The 27322-nt window shown below is 41.9% G+C and overlaps 3 protein-coding genes across 6 annotated transcripts in view; all 3 read left to right on the top strand.

Annotated features, from left to right (window-relative positions):
* Window positions 1-8612, top strand: part of cdc14ab (cell division cycle 14Ab) — a 68374-nt gene extending 59762 nt beyond the window's left edge. For 2 of the 4 annotated variants that reach the window (XM_023971007.2, XM_023971006.2), the window contains 2 exons: window positions 2362-2761; window positions 6265-8612. In XM_023971007.2, coding sequence (XP_023826775.1) covers window positions 2362-2761; window positions 6265-6294 — 430 coding nt within the window. In that variant the 3' untranslated portion in view covers window positions 6295-8612. Of the gene's footprint in view, window positions 1-88; window positions 2762-6264 lie in introns of those variants that run through there. The other 2 variants (XM_023971008.2, XM_023971009.2) reach the window with 2 other exon arrangements.
* A 5725-nt stretch (window positions 8613-14337) lies between these two features.
* gpr88 (G protein-coupled receptor 88) lies at window positions 14338-16223 on the top strand. Its single transcript, XM_024134627.2, is given in 5 exon segments — window positions 14338-15304; window positions 15306-15568; window positions 15571-15747; window positions 15750-15820; window positions 15822-16223. Coding segments are annotated over 5 exon segments (999 nt in total). The 5' UTR covers window positions 14338-14873; the 3' UTR covers window positions 15879-16223.
* Window positions 16224-16587: 364 nt separating this feature from the next.
* Window positions 16588-22796, top strand: LOC111952193 (vascular cell adhesion protein 1). Its single transcript, XM_023970754.2, has 6 exons — window positions 16588-16737; window positions 16838-17119; window positions 17318-17608; window positions 18236-18493; window positions 20864-21139; window positions 21666-22796. Exons 1-6 carry the CDS (start codon window positions 16683-16685, stop codon window positions 21779-21781), a joined length of 1278 nt encoding a protein of 425 aa, XP_023826522.1. The 5' UTR covers window positions 16588-16682; the 3' UTR covers window positions 21782-22796.
* Window positions 22797-27322: the final 4526 nt, after the last annotated feature.

Raw genomic sequence — 27322 nt, 5'->3', positions numbered from 1 at the left:
CTTATCTACTCACTCTTTCTTTTTTTTCCATTCTTCCCCCTCTCCTTCCATTTCTTCCTCCCTTTTATTTCTGTTTCACACTGTGCAGCCTCCCATCCCTCCATTTATCCACTTACCCTTTCTCTTGCCTCCTGTAGATTTGTCTTTTACTCGTTTAACATTTCTCTTTCCCTCTCTTTCCTGTCCTGTCTTTTTTTGGCTGTCTCAGTCCCCTGGTTGTGTTTCTGCCTGTCTGTGACTACCKCATGTCCTGAAAGCAAGTGGCAGGTGGAAGGATACGCAGGGCAGGACAGGGAACACGTGTGCAGTGTGTCTCAGTGACCAGACCGATTCACAGAGAGGGTTGACGCGCTGCAGGCTGTGAGCTTTCCCAACAGACCAAATCTAAATCCCCCGCATTCTGCACCACTAGAGACAGGGACTAGCAGATAACACAACACAGAAATATGCCACAACAATCTCTCCTCTGGAGCGGTACCAGACCTACTGTACTTTGTGCTCTTTTCAGGATTGGTTATTGTCTTTTTCTATTCTACCAAATTATTCAACAGTGAATGTGTAGGTAGGTAGCCATGGCAATATAGATTGGCTGAATCAATCTGCTATTACTGTCCGACTCAATCCACTATTGTAGACTGCTTGCCGTCAGTGTAAATCGGTTGTGTGTAATATGGCTGATCCCATTTAGTCGACTGGTCGATTGTTTGGTCGATAGGGTTTGTCGAGCAGTTAAGGAATAAATAAAATATGTTTACGCCAAGTCTTGATTGACGCCTGTCTCAGTAGACTAATCCATTGCAGAGGTGGCACACCAGTAGTACATTTAACGTTAATTCCCATAATTTCTAACCTACAATGTCTGTTTGGTTACCGTCATTTCTGCTAACGCATTACATATATTATTACAGTCTTACTGTTTTCATTGTAGGAGTGGACACATTGTTTGCAGAGAGCACAATCTAGGCTACACTTGTGAGAAACAAGTTTTGGTTTATTTCATTCCATTTATGAGTTGTCAATTTATTCATTTTGTTTTGTTTTTGGAGTGATCCTGTCAATGTTGAGTAAGGACATGCACCTGATTACACATAGAAGTAGGACTAGTCTACCTGGCCTGCGCGCAAATGTAGTCTTATAAATGTTCCCATTTGGGGATCTGATATTTCTGATTGTGTTAWCTCACCACCACTAATGAGCTGTGGATCTTCTCAGTTATTTTTTCATCACTTCWAACAAGTAAACAAAGTCTGTTTTTACATRCATTGAGAATGACAATAGTTCCTCAATGTAGCCTATTTGAATAATCTTTCCAGCTCTCTCCCTTTCAGTAACCACCACTTGGTGTGAATTGGGGGGGAAAATGTAATGCTCTGATCCGGTGGAAACGTCATGAAATAGGCCTACCTGGTTACTTGTTATCCCTTGCACAAATACAGCTGTGTCTGTCCAGAGCTCACTGGCCAGGAAACTCTGAGGGTCCAGAATATTTTATACAATGTTGCAAGATCGTTAGTGCAAGCTTTGGGCTGAACCAAGTTGATAGTTGYTACAATGTTTCAAGTTCCTTGCAGACAGGCCATGCATAGCCAATGTMATTTATTTTAATCAGGATCTTTTCTACCTACACAATGCAATGTTTMTATTTGTTGCCTTTATGTCAGCTATTTTTACATAGTTGGCAATAGAAGTTACTTTTAGATTTGTATAATTTTCATTTCGATATAATTTTTATTAATCACATGACAACGATTTTGAGATGTAAAGACTTTATTATAAAATAAATGAAACTGTTCCACGAAAGTAACTGGCACGCAGATTAGTAGAAATGGTAAGATAAATTGGCAATCCGAATGGAAAAGGTTGCTGACCCCTGGTGTAGCCTATTACCTGCAGCTTCAGGAGCTAATGGCAGAATCTGAGAAGGCCAGCAGCAGCAGCGGGAGGAGGTGGTTCGGGAACAGGTTTTTTTCTTCTGGTTAGGCTGTCTTGATCTTGGAATCCCTCTTGTGTCATTTGTCTTAATTATTTAATCACAGTGCGCTTATGTAGACTATTCAGACAAGCTGAGTAGCTTACATATAGTTGATTTTATATAAATACACGTTTTAAAATTTTGTAGATTGGTTGAAAGAACAGATGGCACTTGGTCGACCAAGATTTTGTTTTAGTTGGCGACAGCCCTAGTGAAAATATAGTAAATCAGTCCACTATTAGATCCACAGTACCAGTCCACAGTAGGCAGCTGTCCTCTCCTGAGCCTGTGAAAGAAGGCAGTCCTCTTGTCATTGTGTTTGTTTGGTGTTTGGGATGTGTCCTGTGTATTTATGTCCCCTTCCCCGCTCCCATCTATCTTTCCCTCAGCTCCTTCATTAACTGCAGGCTAGCCAGCTCCTTAGGCAACCTGTACGCAGCTGACGGCAGCGAGGGCAATAGGAAGCTGCCGTACACGCCCTCTTCATCACACTCTTCCTCCTTTCCTCCATCCATCATCACCACCCCCATCCCTCCGTCGGGCTGGGCCGTCTCCGTTCACGGCTACGTGGCTAACGGCGTGCGTGGCACCAATTACCACCACCATGAGGTCAACAACAATCAGTATAACTCCTCCCCTACTGGGGTGTTCAGCCCCACGGGGGCCCCCCAACATGCTGCAGGCAGGCTGGGCCCCGGGCCTGATAAGTACAGCCCATTCAGACCCCAGCAGGAGGGCTACTCCGGGCTCAGCGGACCCTCCGGCCGCTACCTCAGCCGCTCCATCCCCGTAAGTGTGTGCCCCGCCCCCAAAAATACTCCAACATCACCATCACCACCTTTTTGGTATTTCTGCTCTCTTACTCTTATTTTGAACTGTCATATTTCCTCTCTGCACTTCTGTCAAACACGAGTGTCCTCCCTTTTTGTGTAGATGTTGTCTATTTATAATCGTAGCCAGTCGGAATTCTTGTTCTATCCCTGCTGCTGCTGCAGGCTCTCCACTGTATGTGTCTAACTRTCTGGCGGCTCCACTGAACTCRTCTCTGTTCCTTGTCTGTTGTCTGCATGGTGCTGAAACAGGACCTGCGATGGCCTAGTTCCAGTCTAAATTAGAGGTCGACCGATTATGATTTTTCAATACCGATACCGATTATTGGAGGACCAAAAAAAGACGATACCGATTAATCGGACGATAAAAWWAAAATAAAAAATACAACAATTTGTAATAATGACAATTACAACAATACTGAATGAACACTTATTTTAACTTAATATAATACATCAATAAAATCAATTTAGCCTCAAAAATAAATAATGAAACATGTTCAATTTGGTTAAATAATGCAAAAACAAAGTGTTGGAGAAGAAAGTAAAAGTGCAATATGTGCCATGTAAGAAAAGCTACCATTTAAGTTCCTTGCTCAGAACATGAGAACATATGAAAGCTGGTGGTTCCTTTTAACATGAGTCTTCAATATTCCCAGGTAGGAAGTTTTAGGTTGTAGTTATTATAGGAATTATAGGACTATTTCTCTATACCATTTGTATTTCATATACCTTTGACTATTGGATGTTCTTATAGGCACTTTAGTATTGCCAGTGTAACAGTATAGCTTCCGTCCATCTCCTCGCTCCTATAAGGGCTCGAACCAGAAACACATCGACAACAGCCACCCTCGAAGCAGCGTTACCCATGCAGAGCAAGGGGAACAACCACTCCAAGTCTCAGAGCGAGTGACGTTTGAAACGCTATTAGCGCGCACCCKGCTAACTAGCTAGCCATTTCACATCGGTTACACCAGCCTAATCTCGGGAGGTGATAGGCTTGAAGTCATAAACAGCGCAATGCTTGAAGCACAACGAAGAGCTGCTGGCAAAACGCACGAAAGTGCTGTTTGAATGAATGCTTACGAGCCTGCTGCTGCCTACCACCGCTCAGTCAGACTGCTCGATCATAGAATTAGTTATGACATAATAACACACAGAAATACGAGCCGTAGGTCATTAATCTGGTCGAATCCGGAAACTATCATCTCGAAAACAAGACGTTTATTCTTTCAGTGAAATACGGAAACCGTTCCGTATTTTATCTAACGTATTTTATCTAACGGGTGGCATCCATAAGTCTAAATATTCCTGTTACATTGCACAACCTTCAATGTTATGTCATAATTACGTAAAATTCTGGCAAATTAGGCGGCCCAAACTGTTGCATATACACGGACTCTGCGTGCAATGAACGCAAGAGAAGTGACACAATTTCACCTGGTTAATATTGCCTGCTAACTTGGATTTCTTTTAGCTAAATATGCAGGTTTAAAAAATATATACTTGTGTATTGATTTTAAGAAAGGCATTGATGTTTATGGTTAGGTACACATTGGAGCAACGATACGCACTGCATCGATTATATGCAACGCAGGACACACTAGATAAACTAGTAATATCATCACCCATGTGTAGTTAACTAGTGATTATGATTGATTGTTTTTTATAAGATAAGTTTAATGCTAGCTAGCAACTTACCTTGGCTTACTGCATTCGCGTAACAGGCAGGCTCCTCGTGGAGTGCAATGTAATCAGGTGGTTAGAGCGTTGGACTAGTTAACTGTAAGGTTGCAAGATTGAATCCCCCGAGCTGACAAGGTAAAAATCTGTCGTTCTGCCCCTGAACGAGGCAGTTAACCCACCGTTCCTAGGCCGTCATTGAAAATAAGAATGTGTTCTTAACTGACTTGCCTAGTTAAATAAGTGCCAAATCGGTGTCCAAAAATACCGATTTCTGATTGTTAGGAAAACTTGAAATCGGCCRTAATTAATCGGCCATTCCGATTTAATCGTCGACCTCTAGTCTAAATGCCTACTTCATACACACTAACCATGGCTATTCGGCCATTTCCCACTAGCTACCCGTCTCCAGTTAAAATCATTTACTGGCACATTTGGTCAGAAGTCTAATTAGTGTTATGAACGATGGTGCCTCTTCAAATGTGTGTTGGTGGAMAGTTATTTTGCGGCTCTGTTCTTCCTAGGCTGTTTACTGTATTCACCTCTATTGAGTGGATCCTAACATCACATAKCAATTAAAAATAATAAAGCTCATCAACAGAATGAACACTCATCTGAAAATGTGCTTTAACTACTAACCAGGTGGATTCTGGGTAAACAATGGTTTATTCGACACTGTGGCCTCATTGGCTGATGTGCGAGGTCATTTCATTGAGTGATTGGCTGGATTTCAGGGTGATTCATTTTGGTTTCTGGGTTTCGCTTTAACTTGAGGACATCTAATATCTGAGCCATCTAACAACACTTGAAACATAAGAACTGAAAGATATTCACATGTGTGTTCGATAGATGCAAAGCAAGACCGATCACACCATCATCCCCCCCCCCCCCCAACGTCGTAGGCCATCATATGCCGAAGAGAGAACCCCTCGCCAACAGCCAATGAAATTGCAGGGCACCAAATTCAATCAACAGAAATCTCATAATTCACATTTCTCAAACATACAAGTATTAGACATCATTTTAAAGATTACAATTCTTGTTAATCCAACCACAGTGTCAYATTTAAAAAAAAAAAAAAAAGAAAAAGAAAAACTTGATGGATAAAGCACACCATACAATAATCTGAGTACGGCGCTCAGAGACCAACACAACAGCCACCGGCCCACAAACCGTGTGAATAGGAGGTAACCGGTGATGTGACGGATAGTGAGTGMTTATGGCAGAGGGAGCGGTTGACAWTGGGGAATATTGGATGACTATCTGTTATGAATGTCTCAGCTGTCCTCTCGTCTCTTTGTTTTGCCAGTCAGTGGAGTTGTGGCTTCATCAGAATAACATAAGCTTTTCCTTCTCTCTCGTTCGCTCCCGTCTTGCAACATGCCTCCCACCCCCATCTGTTTGTCAGTCCTGCTAATTCCTTCTCTAGCTGCATACACACAGACACCCTGTCTGTCTTGTCCACCATAAATGTATTCATTAGTTCAGGAAAATGCATTTGGCATTTTAAGGATTGTCTATTTGAATGGCTTTTCTGGACCTTTGCAACCAACAGTTCTATTGTACCCTGTTAGAATATAATATTTCATGCAGGCTTGTTATATAACAACCTTCTCCCTACATGTTCTTTGTCTGCCGTCAACACTTTGAAAACAATTACATGCAGCAATTTGCTTTTACATTTGCCATGGAGCCATAGGTTGTGTTATGATGCCCTGTGATTCACGTTCATTATACTCAATGTCATATTGTATCTCTGTCTCCCCTCGCCACCTCTTGCAGTCCCTTCAATCTGAATATGTTCAATACTAAAGCTGCGGTTCTGCGTTGACCAAGACCGGACAGCCATCGTAACAACTGAACTGGGCGCAATGGAGTCTCCCACCCCTCTCCATCTCCCCCTTCTTCCCTGCTTTCTCCCACATACTGAAAAGGGAAATGAATAAACCAGGAGGCGCTATATGATGTATGACATTTATTCTTCTCTCTTGGCATCTGGACGGCTGTGATCTTTGGGGGCAGGCACATAGACAGCCACAAACTCACAAGGGCTTATGGAACTTTGAGTTTTGAGCTTCTTCTGTCAGCATCAGACGSCCTCGATCCACCTTAACTGAAGTCGCTGTTTGTATAATGCTAACAAAGGGAGATTACCCGGCTGTAGTTAGGCTTGGCCAGGCTGTAACTATGTGAGTGCTCTGTCTCTTTAAAGCTGAGATATGGCCATATACAGTAGACTGGAGGCTCTCTGCTTCCCTGCATCACAGATTTCGGTTTTTATTTATGTGTACATGTGCTATACAAAATTACTGTGTACACAACACATGACATGTACTGAAAAAATAGGATATTTTTAGATGAGAGGATTTTATACATGAAACATGACAATTTTGTTGCCTGGATAAAGAAATATGTTTATATTTACAAGTGGGTTAACGAACATGTTTTGGTTTATCTCAATTCTATTTTTGTCTGAGTGTTACTACTTCACTAACAACATCCAAATATGCGAGGGGTTTATGGAGAGGTTCCTTATCAGCAACGTATTGGCAGCACAGGACCAGGCTCAGGGTGACGTGCTCTTGCATTTATGATTCTGTTTTGTGTGTGAGAATGTAGACKGCGTGTGCGTGCACGCTAATGTATGTACCATAGACTGTATGAAAACCTGTACGTACCTATGTGAGCGTGTGTGAATGAAGGAGACTGCATAGTGAGTGTGTCWAGAAACCATGTGTGTGCAGTCCTCTGCCCATGGAATGAAAGGGTGACGTCGTCTCTAGAGAGAAGAGAATGACGTATAGGGAAGAGATGAGTGTTGTCTCTTCACTATTTTAAATCGTTTTTTAATTTTTATTGATTCAATTGATTCAATGAACTGCTGGGATTTGGTAACCCCCAATTGGAACTAATTAATGCTTAATGTTCTCCTCTGTCGCAAGCCTACATCACTCCATTGAAAAAAGATTTGTATCTCAATGGGACTCACATGGTCAAGTAAAGGATAAATACAGAATATTACCACCAAAAAGGATGTAGCTGACTTCATAAACCCTCACAGGTCAATGATTTGACCATACCAATAACCAGACTAGGTATGTTGAGCATGATGAACAGTGGTCATTAGTAGAGAAAATTTAGTATTGTGTTGTTGGACCAACACCACCCACAACATAAGCCTCAGTCCCTGCAGTATACCATACACCAGGCAGTTTAGCAATCCCCTCCACAGACACAAGATCCCACTGTAATAATGCTCTTTGAAAGGAAAAGGAGCACATTTTCAGTGTTATTTGACACGCTGTGGATTATGGAACTTGATTTGTGGCAGCCTATTTTTAACACATACCTACTGTAGAACCAGTTATGTTAGTTGTGTTATCGTCAAGGCACAATGGTAACAGATGTTCGTCACTATTACTGAAATATTTCCCAGTTTTTGTGTTTGTGTCGAGAATGTAAAAACAACACAAACCTTTCCTGCGTATTACGATTCTTTCAGACTGTAGAAGGAGAAAAAAACATTTCTGCTTTGCAGGTAGAGGTTCCTAAAAAAACTGAAAAGCACAACTGTCCCCCAAAATACCGTCTTTAAAATCCCATGCTGGATGTCATTGTGTGTACAATGCAGCAGTCATTATCAAAGCTTGTTTTTTACCAATGAATATGACCTACTGTGGCTCGACTAACTCGTCCATTTTCTGTTGGACCTTATAAGAGTCCCTATATTTGTATGCTTTTTACTTTTTAAACTATTGTTGAATTTCAAAGTTGATTTAAATAAATGTGTACTGAAGTGTCTGTTCATGGCTGCAAGGATTTTTTAAAATGTATTCTATTCGAGCTCTGTCCTGGCAGTGAAATGTGTTTATTTGTTTCGAGATGGGAGAATCTTAATAATGCAGGTATTCTACCTCCTTGAAATGTACAATTTATAGCTGTAAAATTCGTACTTGCATATATTTTTTCAAGCAGTATGTAAAGAAAATATATAACTGTAGATTAGTATTTTTGCTTTTCATTTTCATACAGTAAGCATAGTAAAATGTCTACTGTACTACATGTGTATATTTTACAGGGAACAGAGGTTGCTGAAGGAAGTAACACAATTAAAAAAATACTTTTCAAGATTCTTGCCTCTGTAAATGATTTTTTCTTGCTCCTACTGTCTCTTTAGACCTCTTGCCATCTTGACAGATAAGAATTAARATTTTTATTAGAGCAAAGGAAGGAACACAAGCTCTGACTGATTCTGGTTGTCTTGGTGTGACAGCTGTTCTGTCCTTTCAGCTGTCAAAAAGGTTAAATGCTTTATTTTAAAATGTTAACTGAACATAGCATCTCTTTATAAATAGCATATTTATTTCCAAGTACAACAACTAAGGCACATCAACTCAGAGCCTTTTATTGCAATAAAGGCTCTGCATCAACTCTGCTAAGCTGGGTAGTTAACCTACATTTCTTAACTTGAAAGAGATCTTAAACAGCCACAGACAATCGTTATCATGAGCGTCGATTACCAAAAACCTTTGTATAATACTCCACAAAGATSCACTTGAAATAATTCTTTAAAATAAAATAGTAACTATGTTTGCCATACTGCATAGTCAACCAAAACCGAAAGGGTAAATTTGTCTCTGGTGCATAAATAAACTCAGCAAAAAAAGAAATGTCCTCTCACTGTCAACTGCATTTTTTTCAACAAACTTAACATGTGTAAATATTTGTATGAACATAAGATTCAACAATTGAGACATAAACTGAACAAGTTCCACAGATGTGACTAACATAAATGGATGAATGTGTCCCTGAACAAAGGTGGGGGTCAAAATCAAAAGTAAACAGTCATAATCTGGTGTGGCACCAGCTGCCATTAAGTTACTGCAGCTGCATCTCATGGACTGCACCAATATTTGCCAGTTCTTGCTGTGAGATGTTACCCCACTCTTCCACCAAGGCACCTGAAGTTCCCGGACATTTCTGGGGGAATGGCCCTAGCCCTCACCCTCCGATCCAACAGTCCCAGACGTTCTCAATGGGATTGAGATCTGGCTCTTGCTGGCCATGGCAGAACACTGATATTCCTGTCTTGCAGGAAATCATGCACAGAACAAGCAGTATGGCTGGTGGCATTGTCATTGGGAGGGTCATGTCAGAATGAGCCTGCAGGAAGGGTACCACATGAGGAAGAAGCAGGTCTTCCCTGTAATGCACAGCGTTGAGATTGGCAGCAATGACAAGCTCAGTCGATGATGCTGTGACACTGCCCCAGACCATGACGGACCCTCCACCTCCAAATCGATCCCGCTCTAGAGTACAGGCCTCAGTGTAACGCTCATTCCTTCGATGATAAACGCGAATCCGACCATTACCCCTGGTGAGACAAAACCGCAACTTGCCAGTGAAGAGCACTTTTTTGCCAGTCCTGTCTGATCCAGTGACGATGGGTTTGTGCCCATAGGCGACGTTGTTGCCGGTGATGTCTGGTGAGGAACTGCCTTACAACAGGCCTACAAGCCCTCAGGCCAGCCTCTCTCAGCCTATTGCGGACAGTCTGATCACTGATGGAGGGATTGTGCGTTCCTGGTGTAACTCGGGCAGTTGTTGCCATCCTGTACCTGTCCCGCAGGTGTGATGTTCGGATGTACTGATCCTGTGCAGGTCTTGTTACACGTGTCTGCCACTGCGAGGACTATCAGCTGTCCGCCCTGTCTCCCTGTAGCGCTGTCTTAGGCGTCTCACAGTATGGACATTGCAATTTATTGCCCTGGCCACATCTGCAGTCCTCATGCCTCCTTGCTCTATTCCTAAGGCACGTTCATGCAGATGAGCAGGGACACTGGGCATCTTTCTTTTGGTGTTTTCAGAGTCAGTAGAAAGGTCCTTTAGTGTCCTAAGTTTTCATAACTGTGACCTTATTTGCCTACCGTCTGTAAGCTGTTAGTGTCTTAATGACCGTTCCACAGGTGCATGTTCATTAATTGTTTATGGTTCATTGAACAAGCATGGAAAACAGTGTTTAAACCGTTTACAATGAAGATCTGTGAAGTTATTTGGATTTTTACGAATTATCTTTGAAAGACAGGGTCCTGAAAAAMGGACGTTTCTTTTTTTGCTGAGTTTACTACTTTCAAGATAAGGAAGCATTGGATTTATTTCTTCCTGTGTACGTGAAACTCCCGTTTTTGTAAATGACGTACACATAATAGGACCGTTGGATGTTTGGAGCTGAAGTCCAGATTTCTTCGCAGTGAAGAGATACAGAATTATATATTTTTTAGAAAACATTGCTTTAAATTACATGATTTGCTCTAAATCAACCGTTGGAGATTACATAAAGTGTAACCTATAATGTACTCTACATTATTTTTTAAATTAGTACATGTGATTGTTAGTGTTTTATAGTGTATGAAAGTGCAGTGTCCTGTATAAGCTATGGTTAGACACCCGCTGTTGAATAATTTGAAACTGATTCAGATGCATGAGGCCTTATCTTTCCTTCAGCTTGTTCCAAAGTTGATTATTTTTCATGTGAATGTCTTGTTAGCTATTGAAATGCTGCAGTCATGTTTGGAAATGAGAGGAATGCCATTGACTGGTGTGGGTTTTGGCAATTATATAAACCCGTCAATGATGATCCATCAAAACTGCAAAAGGTGGTGTAGGACTCGGCCGGTTGTGACACAGCACGGGATCGKACCCGGGTCTGTAGTGATGCCTTAGACCGCGCCGRCACGAGGGAGGTCCTGGAATATATACTTTTTTAACAAACTGTTTTTTAGCTTGGCTGATACCATKGATTTTCAAAAGGCAGCCCCGACTCATCTCATTTAATATTAAATATCAGGCCATCCGCCGTTCTCTGGGGATGCATTGGTTTATGACACTTGCCTGCCATATAATCACTTTATGGATGTTCCTTATTCAATTATTAGAATAGCCTATGCTATATTACTTTAGATGATATTATGTAGGCCTAGGCAGGGTAGACTAGACCTATTTGCAGGGCCGGATTAACAAATCATAGGCCCTGMMTTTTTTTTTGTAGTCAACTTACTGAGTTAGAATAGTAGGATATGGTAGGTGCAATTTGTAATGTGCATCCGCAGTTTAATCTTGTTATATCAGTCACTGACAGTCACTCAATTAGCCATGTCAGCTAACAAGTTTTATGTGACCAGGGGCCCCTGACCTCCAGGGGGCCCCTATTGATTTTGTTAGTCACTCTCATTCAGATATCATTAACATGGCAGAAGTCATGGCAAAATGTGTAGAATTGCAGGTAATTAGCTTTAAAACCGCAAYAATTACTCTGCACCATGGCAAAATGTGTAGAAATGCAGAAAACTTGCTTTTAAAATGGCAAAATCTTCTATAGGCCTCATAGCATAATGTGTAGAATTGCGGAAATTAACTTTCTCTCTGCCGTGTTTTGTGTTTTGCCTGCGAGGTGGCGAGCTCCCCCCAACCATATCTTGCCCCCAAAAGGCTAGGGCCAGCCCTGAATCAGTTACCCAACCAAGACGGGGCCCCCCAGTTACCCACATGGGCCCCCTACCTCCTCTCCTCCCCCATCTGATGAATAGCAGAGCAGTAGAAGGCTGTCTACACTCATTCAGAGCGGGCTCCTGAGTCATCCTGTGGTTGGCAGTTGCATGAAAAAAATATGAACACATACAGTTGAAGTCGGAAGTTTCCATACACTTAGGTTGGAGTCATTAAAACTCGTTTTTCAACCACTCCACAAATTTCTTGTTAACAAACTATAGTTTTGGCAAGTCGGTTAGGACATCTAGTAATTTTTCCAACAATTGTTTACAGACAGATTATTTCACTTATAATTCACTGTATCACAATTCCAGTGGGTCAGAAGTCAACATACACTAAATTGACTGTGCCTTTAAACAGCAATGACAGAAAATTACATAATTGCTTTAGAAGCTTCTGATAGGCTAATTGACAACATTCGAGTCAATTGGAGGTGTACCTGTGGATGTTTTTCAAGGCCTACCTTCAAAGTGCCTCTTTGCTTGACATCATGGGAAAATCAAAAGAAATCAGCCAAGACCTCAGAAAAAAAATTGTAGACCACAACAAGTCTGGTTCATCCTTGGGAGCAATTTCCAAACGCCTGAAGTTACCAGTTCATCTATACAAACAATAGTACGCATTGTGGCGTACAGCAGGTGAGCCACCAGGGGGAGACTCGTCGAGGCCTGGTGACAGACGGAGTATACATCACAAGGAGATGGCTCCATCTGCTGGACGTGCCAGGTCTCGACGGGCTCTCCGCCCAGMACTAATTGGGGCTGATTGTGGCGTTTGTGAGTAATCAAGGGCTGATTGCTCACCAGCTGTACAAGTCCCATAAAGCTGCCAGAAGGGCAGCACACAGGAGAGGACTGGGGGAAGTAAGGTGACTTCCGTGTAGTTGGAGACGGTGCCCGAGCTAAGACGTTTGTGGTGCCCGACAAGATACAGCAAGACCGGAGCCCAGAAGACGGTATCCGGAGAGGGTCTCATGGGGAGACCTATTATTTTCTTTTGATTTATTATTTAAAAAACACCCTAATCATACTCTTGTCTGATCTGTGTAAACGTTTTGACCCAACCCCCTGGTCTGCCACAGCATGTATAAACACCATGGGACCACGCAGCCGTGATACCATTGGGGCGGAAGGTAGCCTAGTGGTCACAGCGTTGGACTAGTAATCGGAAAGGTTGCAAGATCGAATCCCCGAGCTGACAAGGCAAAAATATGTCATTCTGCCCCTTAACAAGGAAGTTAACCAAGCCCTAAATTGAAAATAAGAATTTGTTCTTAACTGACTTGCCTAGTTTAATAAAGATAAAATAAATTAAAATAATTCCGCTGAACAAGGAGACGCCTTCTGTCTCCTAGAGATGAACGTACTTTGGTGCGAAAAGTACAAATCAATCCCAGAACAGCAGCAAGGACCTTGTGAAGATGCTGGAGGAAACAGGTACAAAGTATGTATATCCACAGTAAATCGAGTCCTATATCGACATAACCTGATAGGCCGCTCAGCAAGGAAGATGCCACTGCTCCAAAACAGCCATAAAAAAGCCAGACTACGGTTTGCAACTGCACATGGAGACAAAGATTGTACTTTTGGGAGTGATGTCCTCTGGTCTGATGAAACAAAAATAGAAGTGTTTGGCCATAATGACCATCATTATGTTTGGAGAAAAAGGGGGAGTCTTGCAAGCCGAAGAACACCATCCCAACCGTGAAGCACGGGGGTGGCAGCATCATGTTGTGGGGTGCTTTGCTGCAAGAGGGACTGGTGCACTCACAAAATGGATGGCATCATGAGGTAGAAAATGATGTGGATATATTGAAGCAACATCTCAAGACATCAGTCAGGAAGTGAAAGCTTGGTTGCAAATGGGTCTTCCAAATGGACAATGACCCCAGCATACTTCCAAATTGTGGCAAAAATGGCTTAAGGGCAACAAAGTCAAGGTATTGGAGTGGCAATCACAAAGCCCTGACCTCAAGCCTATATAAAATTTGTGGGCAGAACTGAAAAAGCGTGTGCGAGCAAGGAGGCCAACAAACCTGACTCAGTTACACCAGCTCTGTCAGGAGGAATGGGCCAAAATTCACCAAGCCTATTGTGGGAAGCTTGTGGAATGCTACCCGAAATGTTTGACCCAAGTTAAACAATTTAAAGGCAATGCTACCAAATACTAATTGAGTGTATGTAATCTTCTGACCCACTGGGAATGTGATGAAAGAAATTAAAGCCGAAATAAATCATTCTCTCTACTATTATTCTGACATTTGACATTCTTAAAATAAATTGGTGATCTAATTGACCTAAGATGGAATTTTTACTAGGACTAAATTGTGAAAAACTGAGTTTAAATGTATTCAGCTAAGGTGTATGTAAACTTCCAACTTCAACTGTATATATATAATATATACTGTATATATTTCCTTTTTAACAGTTTTATTTTTTGCCTATTGGACCCTCTATGCGRCTGGGCCCAGGGGCTTCCCCTGTTTACCCTGCCTGCATTAATCCGTCCCTGCCTATTTGAGCTTCTAGTTATTTCAGTACCTGGAAATCATTCAATATTAATGAAGACGCTGGGTGCAATAGGCTAGATGTGTAGGCTAAGTGTTAACATGAACCTGCGTGCTGTTCCATTCTTCTTCCTATAGGTCTTTGTTGAGCTAGTGTCTGCACTCTGTAGCATCACCACAGGCGCGCTGCGCGCATAGTCTATTACCCCCCATGCAACTGTATCACTGCCGCATTAACATGGGGAACATATCCACTGAATAGGAGATTGGCATAAACAATATTGCATAAGGACTCCTTACCGTTCTTTCGTATTAAAACCCGTTTTATTCTTCAAACATGCCAAACGAATCGGCGCAATTGATAGACTGCGATGTGTGACACAATGCCAACATCAGCCTTGCGGCAGTCTATTCTCTCGTGTGCTTGATTGGGACAATTTTAAACCTTTTGGTTGTCTACCTGGTCGTGACATTTAAGAAACTTCGGACGGCTAGCAATGCGTTCATTGTGAACGGCTGTATAGTCGACCTGTTGGTGTGCGCGTTTTGGATGCCGCACGAGGCAGTGGAGATTTCCGCTGGCAGTTCTTTCCCGGCTGTGTACCAAGCCTTCACAGATGCGCTCCTATTCCTCGGCATCACTGTCTCTCTTCTCTCCCATTCCCTCATAGCCGTCAACCGATACGTCGCTGGTGATTTGGTAATCAACACGTATCTGTCCATCTACCAAAAAAGATACACAGAATGGATGCTAATTCCGTCGTGGCTTTCTTCTACCCTGGATCACGTCTTCGCGGTACCCACAGGAAGGATGCTCATGTCTCCCTGCTTCCGCAGCATCATTGCTCAAAGGAGGGACGCCCATTCTCTCTGACCCATTTGAAGCGGGTACCCTGGTGTTGACTATTGTTGGTCAGACAATGGTTGTTTTGTATTGCTATTTGAAAATATTTCGAAGGGTGCAGATCAGTGTGAAGAGGCTCAGCATATTACATTTTCCTATCGTGAATAACCTTCCCTATTCGCTCCCTCACTACYCTACACACTACACTACACACTACACTACACACTACACTACAGACCTTTCTGGGTGTTATTACCAGCACTTTTTACCACGGTTCCATTGGCACTTAGGAAATGTTCATGGATGATTTTCTGCACTATCTTTGTTACAAACCCATTTTTCTACACTTGGAAGAACGAGGAATTTAGAAAAGATCCGTGCTCATGGGAGAATTTTGGAGAGGGTTTGCAGTTGGGGAGCCCATTACGATGAATATATCGTAATGACCTTCTCCCAAGACAAAATAGTCGAAGGGAATTTTTGGCCGAGATGAATTGAACATAATCTGAACTGCTATGACATTGGTTATTGTAAGGATACAGCTGCTACAATGTTTTAGAAAGCCTACCTGACAACAATCGAAAATTACACTATAATGTTGCTCTCAATTGGAAAATGTTAGTGARGCTGTTACAGCGTTATTCTGTAGGTCCATTATGGAATACACTCAACTGGAAGCACACTCAACAAATTAGTCAATTATTTGTAAAAACATTGTGTATAACACTAGTTTGTCTAGTTTCATGTATTTTTCAATATACTGTTTTATGGACCATGGTTGTAATAGTGTTATATGCAAATTGTAAATCAGTTTGTGTTCATTTTAATAAAGCAGAATTTTTAAGTGCAAAACTTTTTGTCACATTTGGCCATTACAGGAGACTAGGGGCTTCATTATCATCACTTTCACACCACACACACACACACACCACACACACACGCACGCCCACGCAGCCGCACGACACACACACCCCCACCCACACACACAACAACCCACACACACACACACACACACACACACACACACACAACACACACACACACACACACACACACACCACACACACACACACACACACACCACACACACACACACACACGGTCTCCTGTGGCCATCAATGTTTTCATTTGGAAATGGCTTAAGGAGCCCAAAGTAACAGGAAAAGATCTAGCCTAGCCCTTCCTGGCATCAGAATCATGGAATGTCCGGTCTTTTTAAAGTAAAGGGTGGATACCTTGCACATTGAGTGGCCAAGCTCTGCAGCAAAACTTTACATTCAAGCTCAATATTCTACCTGAAGAATGGACATGAAAAAGATGCAACTTCTTCAACTGTGTGCCTTCTTCCATGTTACAGGTAAACATCCTTTCTCTGATCAATAAATGAACATTATTAATTCCATTTATGCTATGGATATTTTATGTATTCAATTCATGTATGTATTGTTGTTTTGTAGTCAGTAGTCAGATAGAAGAAGTCGCCATTTCACCTCCTGGGAATGAGGTATTTGTGCTGGCAGGTTCAGCCTTCCAGTTCACCTGTGCTTGCGTTGGTAGTTGTAAGGCACCACAGTTCAGGTGGACAAGAGCTACTACTGACTCTGATGGTATGCTAACCAAAAACAGCACTCTCAAATTTTCCAACGTGATGATTGAGGATGCGGGTCGATATACCTGCAATGCAAAGTGCGATGGCAGTTCAGAGAAAAAACWAAAAACTGTCAAGATGACTGTCTATGGTAAGTAGAATAATTGTAGCATGTGATGACATAACCTCAAAAACTACTGTCATTACTTGAATAATGTCTTGAATAATTTGACATATTTACGCTGTAAATTATAATGCTAGTATACCTTAGCCAAGGCCTAAATAACTTGTTTTGCCATCATGTGAAAGAGCAAAATCATTCTCCATCAACTTCTCTCTGATTTTACAGCTTTTAGTCAACCTGTGTTGGTGATGCCAAGTATTTTGACGGAAAATGTGGCTTGTYATGTAACATGCAGTGTTGATGCATTTGACCACGTTGACCGTGTCCACATAAGCTGGTATCTAGGAAGTGAGCTTCTTAAAAATGAAACGCAGCAGACTTTGGATGCAGCTACCGTGTCAGACACACTGACTCTTACTGCCCTGAGGGACCATACTGGGAACAGTCTGACCTGTGAAGTGAAAGCAGACATGAGAAATAACTCAAAACAGGTTTCTTACTGTCTAGACATACACTGTGAGTACCTAATTACAATTCAGATTCACTTTAGAATGGTATACAGTGTTTTAGTGATAGTCCCTAGTTAATTTGTGAATAAATAATGGTAACACGTTACTGAAAGCATCCATGTATAATGCATTATGATGCAGCTATGCATTGTAAGACTTGTCATGAGTATGTTTGAACCCCGTTATATTGTCTTATAATCATCTTATATCCCCTTTATGTCTTATAATCATCTTATATCCCCTTTATAATGTCTTATAATCCTAATGATCTGGACTAAAATTCCAGCCAGGTTGGAACGTTTGAAAATCTTACGCATAGAGAAACAGCAAATAAGACTTGTTATAAGACTTGCTTTTAACAAGTTAGAAACCATTTTACCTGGATGCTCTCGGTAGAGTGTTACTGAAATGATTCACTGTGTTCAAAGATGTCTCCTTCCAGCCTTGATGGCAGTACAGTACACTTAATCCTTGCGCTATTGAACTGTTTGACTTATGCTGAATTACTAATCGCCATAAAGGCGCCACTCCCTYGGCACTCATGTAGATCAGACAGGATCGGATAGATCCTAAAGCAATATGATAATATGATATGTCCTCAGATATCTCATAGTAACGTGTTGTTGTGTTCCAGATGCACCCAAGATCAACATCAGTGCTTCCTCATCTGGGATGGAAGAGGAGGAAGTGGTGATGAGCTGCAGAAGTGACGGCCACCCCACCCCCACCATTGAGTGGGAGAGAAAAGGGGAGCTGTGGCCCAAGAATCTGCATCGACACGCACAAGGAAACGTCACGGGCCGGCTACACCGCAGCAACCAAGGGGTTTACCAGTGTGTGGCCAAGAATGTGGTGTCCGAGGTAAAGGAAGAGATGAAACTGGAGGTGCAATGTAAGTGTACTACTAACTACTTTAGCCAGGGGCCAACAAGCAGGGGTTCCACATTGCTAAGCTTAAGATGCCTTATCTGATGGTACTGTAATAATATCCCCACTCTAATTGTTATGACAAGTATTTCACTTTTATTTAACCAGGTAGGCCAGTTGAGAACAAGTTCTCATTTACAACTGTGACCTGGCCAAGATAAAGCAARGCAAAGCAGTGCGACACAGACAACAACACAGAGTTACACATGGAATTAACAAGCGTACAGTCAATAACACAATAGGAAAATAAAATGAAGTCTATATACAGTGTGTGCAAATGGCGTGAGGAGGTAAGGCAAAAAATAGGCCATAGTAGCTAAGTAATTACAATTTAGCAAATTAACACTGGTGTGATAGATGAGCAGATTGTGATGTGCAAGTAGAAATACTGGTGTGCAAAAAGGCTATTTACAGATGGGCTATGTACAGCTGCAGCGATCGGTTAGCTGCTCAGATAGCTGATGTTTAAAGTTAGTGAGGGAAATATAAGTCTCTAGCTTCAGCGATTTTTGCAATTCGTCATTGGCAGCAGAGAACTGTAAGTAAAGGCGGCCAAAGGAGGCGTTGGCTTTGGGGATGACCAGTGAGATATACCTGCTGGAGCGAGTGCTACGAGTGGGTGTTGTTATCGTGACCAGTGAGCTGAGATAAGGCGMAGCTTTACCTAGCATAGACTTATAGATGACCTGGAGCCAGTGGGTCTGGCGATGAATATGTAGTGAGGGCCAGCCCACTAGAGCATACAGGTCGCAGTGGTGGGTGGTTGATTGTTAATTGTACTATTTGCATTTACAAGTYACAGCATGTTGACAGCTAAAATGTAAACACAACATGTAAAGTGCTGGTCCCATGTTTCATGAGCTGAAAATAAAATATCCCTGAAATTTTCCATATGCACAAAAAGCTTATTTCTCTCAAATTTTCGTACACAAATTTGTTTACATCCCTATTAGTGAGCATTTCTCATTTGCCAAGATAATTAATCAACCTGACAGGTGTGGCATATCAAGAATCTGATTAAACAGCATGATCATTACACAGGTGCACCTTGTGCTGGAGGCAATAAAAGGCCACTCAAATGTACAGTTTTGTCACACAACACAATGCCACAGATGTCTCTAGTTTTAAGGGAGCATGCTATTGGCAACACAGACTGCGGGAATGTCCACCAGAGCTGTTTCCATAGAATTTAATGTTAATTTCTATACCGCAAGCCACCTKCAATATTGTTTTAGATAATTTGGCAGTATGTCCAACCAGCCTCACAACCGCAGACCACGTGTAACCACGCCAGCCCAGGACCTCCATATCCGTCTTCTTTACCTGCGGGATCATCTGAGACCAGCCACCCGGACAGCTGATGAAACTATGGATTTGCACAACCAAATTTCTGTACAAACTGTCAGAAACCATATCAGGGAAGCTCATCTGTGTGCTTGTTGTCTTCACCAGGGTCTTGACCTGACTGTAGTTCGGCGCCGTAATCGACTTCAGTGGGCAAATGCTCACCTTCGATGGTCACTGGCATGCTGGAGAATTGTGCTCTTTACGGATGAATCCCGGTTTCTACTGTATGGGGTAGATGGCAGACATGTGGGCGAGCGGTTTGCTTATGTCAACGTTGTGAACAGAGTGCCCCATGGTGGCAGTGTGGTTAAGGTATGGGAAAGCATAAGCTACGGACAACGAACACAATTGCATTTTGTCGATGGCAATTTGAATGCACAGAGATAACGTGACAAGATCCTGAYGCCCATTGTCGTGCCATTCATCCGCCGCCATCACCTCATGTTTCAGCATGYTAATGCACGGCCCCATGTCGCAAGGATCTGTACACAATTCCTGYAAGCTGAAAATGTCCCAATTCTTCCATGGTCTGCATACTCACCAGACATGTCACCCATTGAGCATGTTTGGGATGCTCTGGATCGGCGTGTACGACAGCGTGTTCCAGTTCCCACCAATATCCAACAACTTTGCACAGCCATTGAAGAGGAGTGGGACAACATTCCACAGGCCACAATCAACAGCCTGATCAACTATATGCGAACAAGATGTGTCGCGCTGCATGAGGCAAATGGTGGTCACACCAGATACTGTCTGGTTTTCTGATCCACTCCCCTACCTTTTTTTTAAGGTATCTGTGACCAACAGATGCACAACTGTATTCCCAGTCATGTGAAATCCATAGATAAGGGCTTAATTTCCTTATATGATTTCCTTATATGAACTGTAACTCAGCAAAAAWTTTGAAATTGAAATATAACATTTTTGTTCAGTGTATATACTTTCATATTATCGATGCATTTTTACAACATTTGTTTGATCTTTGCAGACGGACCAGCAAACACAAGTATCCAGTCCTTCCCACTGCAGGCCATTTCCTATGGGGTTCAGCTGAACCTTACCTGCTTGTCAGACATGTACCCCAAAGCCAAACAGTACATCTGGACCAGGATCCCAGATATGGCCCTACCCAAGGAGGRCATGGTTACAAACAGCCATTTAATCATAGATAACTTCCAAGAGCACCACCAAGGCATCTTTGAGTGTAGAGTGATTCACCACAGTGGGAATACAGAGAGAGCATTCTATACCGCCTCTGTACAAGGTACGTAATAGCCACTCGTGTGTTGTCATATTTGCTGCCTTGTAATGATTTCCTCCATCAATAAATTGATATTGATTCACAAAATGACCAGTCTATATATAAGTCAAGACTCTCCAACCTTCTTCTTGGAGAGCTACCGTCCCGTTTTCAATCCAACGCCAGTTGGAACTAACTGAWTCAGTTTATCAACCAGTTAATTATTAGAATCAGGTGCGCTAGATTAGAGTTGGATTGAAAACCTAGAGGATGGTATCTCTCCAGGAACAGGGTTGGAGAGCCCTGGTATAAGTAAATAGAACATGCTATTAAGTGGTTAAAGGGAACTGATTTATAGATTGATAGTCATTTGTAAAAAGGAAACATGGAGGTTTCTACATGGAGACTAACCAGTCAGAGCTTAATGCTGTTAATATTGCCAGTACCACATCTTTAAACAGCTTAGTGATGCAGGCTTTTGCACTGCTTGCACTCCATTCCCTAAAATGCCATGTTATTTAACTGTGGTGTCCCTCTGTTGTCCCTGCAGCGGAGCCCGAGTCTAAGGTGTTCACTCAGTTGGTGGGTGCAGTGTCTGGCAGTCTTGTCAGCGGAATCACAGGAGGGATCGTGGCAGGATTCATGTTAGCTAAATATCTGAAGTGATGCTACCTTAAATCACCTCACTGTGTGGGATCTATTCCGGAGCCATTCAGATGGTCTCAACCAGAGTGCATTATTCTCAATTCATACAGCAGAGCTTAACAGCGATTAATGTACAGTACTTTCAGAAAGTATTCATACCCCTTAATGTATTCCACATTTTGTTGTGTTACAGCCTGAATTCAAAATAGATGAAATCGTTTTCTTTTAAAGCCGATTTAAGTCCAAACTGTAACTAGGGCACCCAGGAATATTCAATGTTGTCTTGGTAAGCAACTGCAGTGTATATTTGGCATTGTGTTTAGGTTATTGTCCTGCTGAAAGGTGAATTTGACTCCCAGTATCTGTTGGAATGCAGACTGAACCAGGTTTTCCTCTAGGGTTTTGCTTGTGCTTAACTCTATTCCATTTCTTTTTTAACCCAAAAAACTCCCTAGTCCTTGCTCATTACAAGCATACCCATAACATGATGCAGCCACCACAATGCTTGAAAATAGGAAGAGTGGTTGTCGATGGAATTTATATGTTTAAATGAATGATTAGAATATTCCACCCTGAAACCATATAATTGTATGAAATTGATTAGAATCATAAAATTATTATTAATGATGTGTGTAGTTTTAGTCAGTAAAAGTATAATTCATGATGTGTGTAGTTTTAGTCAGAATTAGGGTAAAACAATATATCTGTACAATATATTGTTTATAGTATCTTAAACACGGAGTGTCTGAGCAAAATTCAGTGCCGACCTTGCTAGGGGCCTCTGAGAGATTTGGGAGAGGGCACGGAGAGGGCACCTAATCTTGAGGGAGGACAGGGAGTGCTTCTCACGGTCCCTAATCTTTGTCGGCTGGGTATTGGTACAGTGTGTGCGTAGGATACCTACTGTTCGTGTGTATGTATGTGCGTATGATATCTACTATTTGTGTGGAAGTATGTGTGCCGCTATAAAATGGATGTCTTTGTATTGTGGACTTGAGAACGTTCTCTGAATAAACTGTACTAACATTTTGCATAAGCTGAGTCTTTGACTAATTATTATTATACCCATGGTCTTACAAACCTCGGGAATTGGTCAGAGCTATTGATTGTTAYTTATTATCATTGGGATTGAAAATTCTCGTGACAGTGGTACTTAGTGATGTTTTGTGTTGGATTTGCCCCAAACATAACGCTATGTATTCAGGACATGAAGTTAATTTCTTTGCCACATTTTTTGCAGTTTTACTTTAGCACCTTTTAGCAGACAGGATGCATGTTTTGGAAAATGTTTATTCTGTACAAACTTCCTGCTTTTCACTCTGTCATTTAGGTTAGTATTTTGGAGTTGTTGATCCATCCTCAGTGTTCTCCTAACATAGCCATTAAACTCTGAGTTAGGAAGGAAGCCTGTTTCTTTGTATCAGAAGCTGCTAAAGCCATGACGTAATTCTCTGGAATTTTTCAAGCTGTTTAAAGGCACAGTCAACTTAGTGTATGTAAACTTCTGACCCACTTGAATTGTGATACAGTGAATTATAAGTGAAATAATCTGTCTGTAAACAATGTTGAAACAATTACATTAGTTGTCATGCAACAAAGCAGATGTCCTAACCAACTTGCCAAAACTATAGTTTTGTTAACAAGAAATTTGTGAGTGGTTGAAAAAACGAGTTTTAATGACTCCAACATAAGTGTATGTAAACTTCCGACTTCAACTGTTATATTGAAGCAACATCTCAAGACATCAGTCAGAAAGTTAGAGCTTTGTCGCAAATGGGTCTTCCAAATGGACAATGACCCCAAGCATACTTCCAAAGTTGTGGCAAAAAGGGCTTAAGGACAACAAAGTCAAGGTATTGGAGTGGCCATCACAAAGCCCTGACCTCAATCCCAGTATAAAATTATGTGGGCAGAACTGAAAAAGCATGTGCGAGCAAGGAGTCTACAAACCTGACTCAGTTACACCAGCTCTGTCAGGAGGAATGGGCCAAAAATTCACTCAACCTATTGTGGGAAGCTTGTGGATGCTACCCAAACGTTTTACCCAAGTTAAACAATTTAAAGGCAATGCTACCAAATACTAATGAGTGTATGTAATCTTCTGACCCACTGGGAATGTGATAAAAGAAATTAAAGCCGAAATAAATCATCTCTCTACTATTATTCCGACATTTCAATTCTTAAGATAAAGTGGTGATCCAACTGACCTAAAATGAATTTTTACTCGGATTAAATGTCAGGAAATTGTGAAAAACTGAATTTAAATGATATTGGCTAAGGTGTATGTAAACTTCACACTTCAACTGTATGTATGGCTCATTTCCTTTTGTGTTTTTTGTTTCGATACAAATTTCCCAGATTGTGGATCCTGGAGTGGGGAATTCTGCGAGGGTTAGGGTGCTAACTTCATAATCTGGTAACTCTTCCGAGAGGTCGCCAGTAGAAAAGGGAGTATGGACTAATTTAGAAAATGGTTTTAGCAGTAACAGTATGTTATGCTTTTTGAAATTTGTCTTAGAGATGTTATTAAAGAAAAGGTTAATATAATAATTTGTCAATATAGTTAATGTTTGTCTGAATTTCCTGGAAACAGAAATGTAATTAACTAAACTGTTATGATCTGTGTTTTTTTTTAGGAATCATGGAGAGGTGACGTCAGATCGTGTCTTAACTTCTGTACGCTAGGGTCAGATTTTTTAAATATTTTTAAATAACGTTCCCAAGTTAAACGGACTATTTCTCAGGTCCAGATCGACTAGAATATCATATAATTTACAGATTAGGATAGAAAACACTTCCAAAGTTTCCAAAACTGTCAAAATATTGTCTGTGAGTATAACAAAACCTATTTTGCAGGCGAAAACCTGAGGAAATCTAACCCGGAAGTGATTATTTTTTTTATTTAAATTTTGTGTTCATTTCCCGTCTGTCCCGTCGACAGGAGGGAGACTCTGGCTGCTCCGGACAGGAGGGAGACTCTGGCTGCTCCTGACTGAAGCCTGTCGCTGGAGGCTCCGGACTAGAGGGCGTCGCTGGAGGCCTCGTGCCGTAACTCCTCACTGGAGGCTTCGTGCCATGATCTCACTGCGAGGTTCGTGCTGGATCATCACTGGAGGCTTCGTGCCATGGATCATCACTGGAGGCTTCTTACCATGGAGCATCACTGGAGCTTCGTGCCATGGAATCATCACTGGAGGCTTCGTCCATGGATTAATCACTGGAGGCTTCGTGCCATGGATCATCACTGGAGGCTTCTTGCCATGGATCATCACTGGAATGGAGAGACACACAGGAGGCCTGGCTCTGGGAGAAGGCACAGGACTCACCAGGCTGGAGAGACATGCAGGAGGGTTAGAGCTTAGCACAGGCACAYGACTCACCAGGCTGGGGAGACATGCAGGAGGCCTTGTCCTTGGCCGAGGCACCGGATACACTGGGCCGTGGAGGTGCACTGGAGGTCTCGAGAAAAAAGCCTGCACAACCCGTCCTGGCTGTATGGTGACTTTGGCCCTGCACCTGCGGGGCGCAMGCACAGGACGCACTGGGCTGTGCAGACGCACTGGAGACACAGTGCGCAAAGCTGGCATCATCCCTCCTGGGTCGATGCCCACTCTAGCCCGGCAGATGCGAGGAGCTGCGATGTAGCGCACCGGGCTATGAACACGTACTGGAGGRACCGTGCGCTCCACCGCATAGCACGGTGCCTGACCAGTACGACGCTCGCCACGGTAAGCACGGGGAGTTAGCTGAGGTCTCCTACCTGACTCCGCCAATCTCCCCGTGTTCCCCCCCCCACCCAAAAAAAATTCCAGCTTCTTTTTCGGACGGCGATACTCTCCTGGCTGTGCCCATGGTCCTTTGCCGTCCAAAATGTCCTCCCATGTCCAGGAGTCCATGTTCCCACGCTGCTTGGTCCTTTGTTGGTGGGTGTTTCTGTAACGATTGTCGTCTGGGGAAAGAGAAGAGGACCAAAGTGCAGCGTGGTACGTATCCATAATACTTTTAATCAAGATGAATACACGAACAAAAACAACAAAAACAACTAACACATCATTGTGATCTCTACAGCGCTGTTGGCTGGTCGTCATTGACCTTGAGTGGGCTTAAACACTGGTATACACTGATTTATAAGGCCATATTGGGTAAAATGCCATTTTATAGTTCTTTTTCAGGTCAGTAAATAAATATCAATTACGGTCCCATTCTGATTTGCTTCTAACAGMACCAACAATTAGAACAGGTRATGGTAGAAATAGTTTTAGTTACTTAGCACCGTGGTCCTGGAATWCTCTCCTGAACATTTTAAAATGTGATGATCTAGTTTTGTTGGTGGAGTTTAAACACTTGATCGATGTATATATCATAGAAGAGTGTAATTGTTTTTAGGCCAGCTGTTTTTAGTCAAGWTGTTTGTGTTTTTAATGTAATATGTAATTGTTGTACTGTATGTGTGTTTATAGTTCTGTTTAATGTTGTGTTAGTGTATGTAAGTTGTTTTGTCTGAAACGTTGTTCCCCCTGCTTGTTCCCCCTGCTATTGGACCAGCAGGGGGAACAACTTGGAAAAGAGATATTATCTCAATGAGAAAAAACCTGTATAAATAAAGGTAAAAAATAATAACAGTAATAGTACAGAGGTCATAAGTCTCTGAATTTGTAAACCTCACGGTGAATGTTTGTTCATTGTTTGTTCCATTTGTTAGTTTGTTTAATTCATGTTTTATAATCATTTGTTCGTTTTTTWWWWAAATGKATATTTTATTATCATTGTTTATCCATTTATAAGTAATTTCCAAGTTTATGTATATTGAACATTAGGACGCTATTGTTCAAGAGGAGGGACTGTTGGATTCAGGATAAACTCTGAACATTGAGATATTAAATAAATGTTGGATCAGAAGAATAGACTATAAGGAGTGAAAGAGACTGGGTTTTATGTCAGAAGCTAATGGTTTTCTGTAGAAAGACAGATGGCTTTGGAATGTGTTGGGTGGACAGGAGGAGATCACAGGATTGCTATAGGGGAGCGGATGGACATCTGTGGATTAGGCGAAGGAGGGGTTGAGGTCAGGAGGTCAGATCCCCTGAAGGGAGTAATAAGGGTTTATTACCCTATTACCCTCTTCCCGTGGAAAGATAAGATGTAAGGATTGGAGAGCAGGAGGAGTGTCTAAAGTGGGGTATATATAATTGTGATGGTGAGAAATGTTKTTTTGTCTGAATACAGCTGTAACAACCCTTTGGGAAGAATTAAACTTGGTTAAGCTTCTCTAGTGTCCATGAGTTATTTACTCTGAAAAATTWGAACCTAATCAAAGGGGTATTCAATGTCTGGTTGTGATACAGCCCGGGATTGAACCCAGGTCTCTAGTGACACCTCTAGCACTGAGAWGCAGTGCCTTTGACCGCTCGCCACTCGGTCCCACAAGAATTGAGTCTGTTCTGAGGGAAAAAGGGGGTACAACTCAATATTAGGAAGATATTCCTAATGTTTTGAACACTCAGTGTATATTGTAAAGATAACAGGTTGTTCTTAACCAATCAAACGGAAATAAATGGAATG

This window comes from Salvelinus sp. IW2-2015, linkage group LG26, assembly GCF_002910315.2.
Source record: "Salvelinus sp. IW2-2015 linkage group LG26, ASM291031v2, whole genome shotgun sequence".
Taxonomy (NCBI): domain Eukaryota; kingdom Metazoa; phylum Chordata; class Actinopteri; order Salmoniformes; family Salmonidae; genus Salvelinus; species Salvelinus sp. IW2-2015.
This window is presented reverse-complemented; position numbering and strand designations above follow the sequence as displayed.